Below are 7091 nucleotides of genomic sequence, written 5' to 3' on the forward strand. Positions count from 1 at the left end.
TCTCTCTTCAGGGTATTAATTGACTCAATAATTATATAACAAGATTTATCTTCTCTTTTTTAACATGAATTTTATAAATATTTTTAATTAAATTAAGGTGATTATAAATGTAGTATTTATTTTAAATATTCTAAAATTTCTATTATTTGATAATAGACACTCAATCATTCAATAAAATTAAAAAAATATATAATATATGTTTAGATACATTTAATAGAGATCAATTTTAGAATTGTCACACACACATATATATCATTTTTTTTATTATGAGAATTGTTTTCATATAAAAAAGATAGAGAAAGTATAAGATTAGTCCAACTGTACAAAAAAATCGTTATATATTTTTAAAACAAAGCAACTTCAAAACTATTAGTTTAAATATGATAAAGATGTTTAAACTTTAAAATTTAACTCGTATATTTCATTCTTACGAAATTGTCTCTTTCTTATGCTTTATTTAGAAAATTTGAATTTCTTTATTTTTTTTCTAATTTTGTCATTAATATTTAATTTGGTAACTATAAAATTTTTAAATATATTTAATCCTTTATAGTTACAATTTATATCAATTTGACCCTTAAAAAGGTATCCACATAAATGATTAAAAACATATATTATTCAATTAGTGATTATTACTTATTTATTTTTAAAAATAAAGAGTCAAATTAATAAAAATGTAAATATAAGAGACTAAAAAGCTAGTTTATCTTTTTTATTACTATCAGGAAAATAATTAAGGGTAAAATTAAACTTAATTTAGAAAATAGACCAAATTATTTAAATAAAAAATAGTATAAATTATTAATTCTAAAAAAAATAAAATATAAAAATTAAAATTAAAAGTAATAAAACCTTAAAATAATGAAACTTGAAATATTCAACGGAATCAGCATTGAGAAATTGATATCAGGAACTAATAAATATAAACTTCCAAAAATAAATAAACTAAAAATATTATTAAATATATCCTTGGATTGGAGGTTGTTAAAGTACTGTTTTTTTCCTAAGAAAGCATCTACCTTTAAAAACCGTTACTATATTTACAAAGAACACCCAAAAATGCATAGGATTTTTTTTTTTTTTGCCTTATTGTCAGCCAAACACTTGAAACAATTTCCTTAAGACTATAAAAGCAAGTTACAAGGGATAAATCTCCACAAGCCTTTTCTTTGATTCATTTCATTAGAAGCAATATAGAGGTAATAAATGAACACTTTCGTATTGTGTTTTTGATTTATAGCTTTGGATTTTCTTTCTGGGTTCTGTTTGATCTAGTTGCTTTTTGATGATTTCTGGGGTTTTTAGTTGATTGGCAGTTGGCTATTTAGAATGGAGAATCGAGCAACGAATGTTTGATCACTTCAGATGGAGATGAAATCTCAGTGGGCATTGCTTTAAATTTAGCCAAACGTGGTTGCAGGTTACAATACCATAAAGTGAAGAACAATATAATTTATAAACCTGTAAAGATTGTGAAATTTTTTTGGTGATTTTCAAGGAAAGTTGAGTGTTTTGCATATAGAAAACAAAATGTATATTTGCGTCCTCTGGTTATCTCTTTCATTACTGTGTTCATTCCAGTGTAATGTAACAAGTGAAAACTATGTGAACCAGGGAAGATGCAAGACCATCTGCAGTTAGCTGAAGAAGAGTTCAGAAAAATCATAAAAATAAATTTTATGGCTCCGTGGTATCTGCTAAAAGCAGTTGGGAGGCGGATGCAGGATCGTAAGTCGGATGGTTCCATCGTATTCATGACTATGCTACTCGGAGCTGAAAGAGGGCTCTATCAAGTAGGTGCTGCATATGGTTCATGTTTGGCAGGATTGCAGCAGTTAGTTAGAGTAACTCCTGAGCTTTCCTTTGAGTCTCTGAGTCATTTAGCTTAGTTCCTTTCTGCAAAAACTTATCTTGCTTGCTTTAGCTCTTCACGAACATACTGGTATATCCTATGTGGTGGAATATCGGAATGACTTTCGGTTTTTCTTTCATTGTTGTTATTAGGTATCAGCTTTGGAGATTGGGAAACACAAGATCAGGGTTAATGCAATACCTCGTGGTTTGCACTTAGAAGATGAATTTCCAAAGTCAGTTGGAAAGGAGAAGGCAGAGAAGTTGGTGAAAGAAGCAGTTCCATGACAGAGATGGTTGGATGCTAAAAATGATCTGGCTTCCAACTGTTATCTATTTAATAAGTGACGGTCCCCGCTATATGACCGGAACGACTATATTCGTTGACGGGGCACAGTCTGTAGTCAGGCCACGCATGCGATCATATATGTAATTCCTTTTCCTAGCATCCTGATACAGAACACAGGATTCAATCAGCTAGGTATGAGAACGATGTATTCTTTGTTTTTCACATATGATTTACTGAAGAGATCATAAACTCAGACGATTCAGTGAACACCAACCGACTTGCTCGATTCATTGGAGGTTTTGTATGTTTTGAAACTGGTTGTGAATTGGAAATGATGGCTAAATATGTTGAATTTAAAACCTTTGTGCTTATTAAAATTGAATGTCCAAGAAATTATTGCAAATATGAAGTTCCGACATTTAAATAAAAAAAACAACGGTTGAAGTATATCCAAAAGTAGAGTATACAGACCATGTGATAAATCAATAAAGTTTCTATTAAAATTATATATCCAACTAAAGGTAAATAGGACTCTACTTTGAATGCGCGTAATGAATCTCTTAAGATAATGCTACGATCCCCAAAACTTAAATTAACTTATCATGATCTTGTGTACATAACAACTTTCTTCGGTGGTGCATAATTAACCTTGTGTTTTTGTGGTGTTAGATGATCTTAAATGACTTTCTTAATTTTAGGAGTCGATTGGGTTAAATTAGAATATTTGAAAAGTTTTTTTTTTCATTATTGTATTTCAACACTTAAGTATCGATACTTGAAGAACGATATCAATATCAAATGAATTGGTGAAGAATCTATACATTTTGCACATGAAGTATTGTTACTCTTCATGGAAATAGTTATATTTTTCATTTTTTTCATGTTGTATCGATATCGGGGGTCTTTAAGGTATTTTCTGGTATTAATACTGTCACAACTGTCATTACTCCGATCTAACATGCCCTAAAAAGTTAAGTTTGAATTCATTAAGACTCGTAAAGGTGAAGACTGACTCGCAATATTAAGATTCAACGTTTGAGAGGTTGAAATGATCCAATGTGATTAAAGAACACCTTCAAGAGTGGTGATTGATCAAAATAACCCGAGTGAGTGAGACATTTCAAAAATGCCCTAAACGAGTATGTAACGATCTATCATGAACAAAGAATCGTGCAAAAGGAAGGTTTACAAGTGAGATGATGTATAATGTGAATAATGTGTTAGAGGAACTGCATACCATGTCATTATCGACAAATCAATACCGTACAAGTCATCCTTCCAATTCAACGGTGAATTGAGAGCGACTAAAAAGTTAACGATAATCAACCCTAATTCAATATCGGGCTACTAAATGATAAAACGTGTGAATAGGGATACTGTTAGGTGCCTTAACTCACTAAATTTCTAGAAGACACCTTAGAGGTATAAATGATCAAAATGCCCTTGTGCTAAAGACCTGAGCAGAGTGGTTTAATGAATTAGTAGAGGTAAAATGACTAGGTTAGCCTTTCATAACATTCTAGATGAGAGAATGAGTTATGTAGTGTGGAGAGAGTAGAAGATCTCACCTGATTGTGTTGATAATTGTATTGTGTACTTGAGCTACCCTCAGGGACAAAACTATTAAGGGCATGCGAGGGGTTGTGCCCCAAACGATAATTGCTTTTACATTGAATTTGTATATAAAATTTAAAGTATTTATGAGATAATTATGAAATTGTCCCCCAATTTTAGAAAAGATATACTTTATCCCCTCAAATTAAAATTGATTAGCCTTGAGAGTCAATGATTGTTATATGTGGCTATGAGCACTTATGCATGTTATGATTACATTGATTATGATAGTTAAATATTAATGATGCTTGACTTGATGACCATGATGACATCGAATCAATGTAATATATTGAAAGCGGAAATTATATTGAGGTATTTGTGACACGAAGTTCTCCATGATCTATACCCGAGGTATATGTGATACCGGAAGATCATTTTTCTTGGTTGGTTAAAATTTTATTGAGGCATGTGTGACACCAAGTTCCCTAATTTGTGATTAGCACCTGGTGATTATAGTGACACTGGGTGTTATTATTGTGATTGTAATTATAGTGACACCGGGGTTATCACTGTGATTGTAATGATTTTGTATTACATATGTTGGTACGATATTAAGTTTAGGGACTAAATATATGTTCATGTCTAGGTTCTTAATTAACTACAGACTAAGGAAAGTATGAGACTTGCACCCTTGTGATAAAACTGATGAACCTAAGCATGTAGTACTTGGCTATGAATCGTCATGTACTTACTACTTATTGTCATATTTGTTAAGTATATTTATGTTTATGAAATTTATAATGTTCCTGAGGGCTGACACCTCTCAAGTTTATGCTAGTGTTTTTCCTAGGTTTAGACTTTTCGCTCACGATGACTTGATTTCAGTTCATTGTTAATGCCATTTTTTCTACATGCATTTGCTTTAGGCTTAGTTTCCAATGTACTGGAATTTTATATAAAATATAAAAATATGAAGGACAATGCCGTCATTGTGCTAAACTCATGACTCAAATCTCCTCAATCTGATTCATCATGAGATTATCTGGAACAACTTTTATAGATTATAAGTAATAGTTTAATTAGCATTTGGAGATTAGTATTACTAGACTCTTCTCTTATTGATGGGTTCCACTAGGAACGAGGTTGAGTGAAAAAAAGAATGTTTTTCGTTGCTTGTAATAATCACACAGAGAATTAACTAAAGGCTGGACCCTTAAAGCATGGGGACTGCAGTTTATTTTTATTATTCTGAATAAGACTTTTCTTGTTGTCTTCATTAGAATGTGGTGATGAAGACTGAAGAATGTCACCCACCTTTGTGCTTTTATTTTTATTTTTGAAAATGTCAAGGATTTAATACAGAGGAGCTAGAATTATTTATATTTAAGGAATCGTGCTTAGTCTGGATTATATATTAATTTTTATATTTAATTGTTTTCAAAAAATTCAAGGAAAAATAAAACTCAAAATGCAAAATAAAAAGAAACAGAAACAGAAATCAAAATGATAGGGAATTTTGCTTTAAGAGAATATGATTAATTCCATAATATTTCAAACACAAATTATTCTAACTATCCTACTGATTAGACAACTTCAAAAATGAGGTTTCTGCTTTAATTCCCTTCATATATTCATAAATAATTATTCAGTCCCACAAAGAAAAGAAAAGAGTTAACATACAAAGAAATAATACAGTTTTATCTAAGTACATATTTTAGGGTATATAAAGAAAGGCATAGAGTAGAACTTTGATGATGAAGAGCTAAACATGGAAAAAGGGTGTACAAATATGCATCTCGCTCAATATATGTTCAAAATTTTTAGTAGCCTTATCTATAGGATGATTGTGCATTCCCTCGTAGGTCTTCACTATCATACTTTCATCCGTGCTTAGACGTTGGACTTGCTTCTTTACATTGCATCCTTTATTTGTGCATCGATAATAGCTTCTGTACACATTGCAAACATTATGGATTAATTTGATATGCTTGTGTTTCAGACAAATCATGATTATTTTCAAGAAGAATTTGTGGACTCGTTACAGACAGCAAGTAGTACAATTTTACTCATCAAACCCTAGACAAATAATTATAGAAAATCATAATTTATGGATTTGTTTCTGTATTTATGCATGCAACGGATATGTCATCCATGGATATTAGAATTCTTTATAACTTTGAAAGCAACTTCAATTTCACCAACTCTTTTAACTGTTAATTACTTTACTGTGGAAGGATCTGATATATGGATAATGATGGTGGGTCTGCAACAATGTTGAAAACATTAATTTTTTTTCTCCAAAATATGATATGAATCAAGATCAAAAGCACCCTTTGAATAAAAAAAGAAATAAAATATAATTAGAGTGAAACGTACCTTGGGAATTTGTTGTTCTTAACAGCTTTTGGGCCATATTTCCTCCAACGATATCCATCGTCAAGTATATCACAGGGCTCCTTGTTCGAAAAGCAAATCTAGGCTTTCTAACCTTCTTTTTATCAACACCAGCTGATGATTTCAACTGATCATCACTTTCAGACCCAACAAATTTCCCATTGTTGAAAGCTTGACGATTATTGGGTACAAAAGTGTTTGCTGTAAAAGGGTCATACGGTGCTTCTGCTGCTACTGGGGAAGAAGAGATTGGAAAAAACATTTGATAACGATTCTCCATGTTTTAAATAAGAAATGAAAGAAAGTGTAGAGTAACAGGAGAGACGGCTTTGCTTGAAAAAAGTTAAGAAAGCCAGAAAGGGTTTACAAATTCATCGAAGTGAGAGATGTATAGGGGTTGAAGGAGGAGTCGTAGATGACACGGAATAATTTGTTTTCTAAGGTTAAGAAAATGAGAAAATAACCTCAGTGACCGAAAATGCATTATAATATACGATTTTAACTATTTTTTTTTTTGATTTGCCAAAATGACCAACAAATTCGCAACGTGAACTCCAATTTCGCAACACAGTTTCCAATTTCGCAACGCGAATCTGTAAATCGCATTGCAATTTTCCAATTTCGCAACGCGAATCTGTAAATCGCAACACATAAGTCAAATTCGCAACGCGATAGTCAAATTCGCAACACAAAAGTCAAATTCTCAACGCGATAGTCAAATTCGCAACACGATAGTCAAATTCGCAACTCAAATTTGTAAATCGCAATACAAAAGTCACATTCACAACGCGATAGTCAAATTCGCAACGTGATAGTCAAATTCGCAACGTGATAGTCAAATTCGCATTGCGAAAGTCAAATTCGCAACGTGGAAGTCAAATTCGCAACGCGAAACACAATATTAATTTCGCAACACAAATGTAAACAGTATTATCGCAAAGCATAACCTAAAACCCTAAATCACAACTCAGTCCCATCTCCATCTCTCACTCTCTACGGCGAC

General features: G+C 31.7%; 1 protein-coding gene and 1 pseudogene across 1 annotated transcript; one reads left to right on the forward strand and one right to left on the reverse strand.

Moving 5' to 3' along the window:
- Positions 1–1577: 1577 nt before the first annotated feature.
- On the forward strand, positions 1578–2355 carry LOC120205765 (annotated as a pseudogene).
- Positions 2356–5881: 3526 nt separating this feature from the next.
- On the reverse strand, positions 5882–6425 carry LOC120205766. Its single transcript, XM_039205584.1, has 2 exons — positions 6071–6425; positions 5882–5957 (listed from the first exon to the last, which is right to left on the reverse strand). The coding sequence occupies exons 1-2, from the start codon at positions 6366–6368 to the stop codon at positions 5917–5919; spliced, it is 339 nt and encodes a 112-aa protein (XP_039061515.1). The 5' UTR covers positions 6369–6425; the 3' UTR covers positions 5882–5916.
- Positions 6426–7091: the final 666 nt, after the last annotated feature.

This window comes from Hibiscus syriacus, unplaced genomic scaffold (genome assembly GCF_006381635.1).
Source record: "Hibiscus syriacus cultivar Baekdansim isolate YM2019G1 unplaced genomic scaffold, ASM638163v2 tig00013040_pilon, whole genome shotgun sequence".
In the NCBI taxonomy this organism is placed as follows: domain Eukaryota; kingdom Viridiplantae; phylum Streptophyta; class Magnoliopsida; order Malvales; family Malvaceae; genus Hibiscus; species Hibiscus syriacus.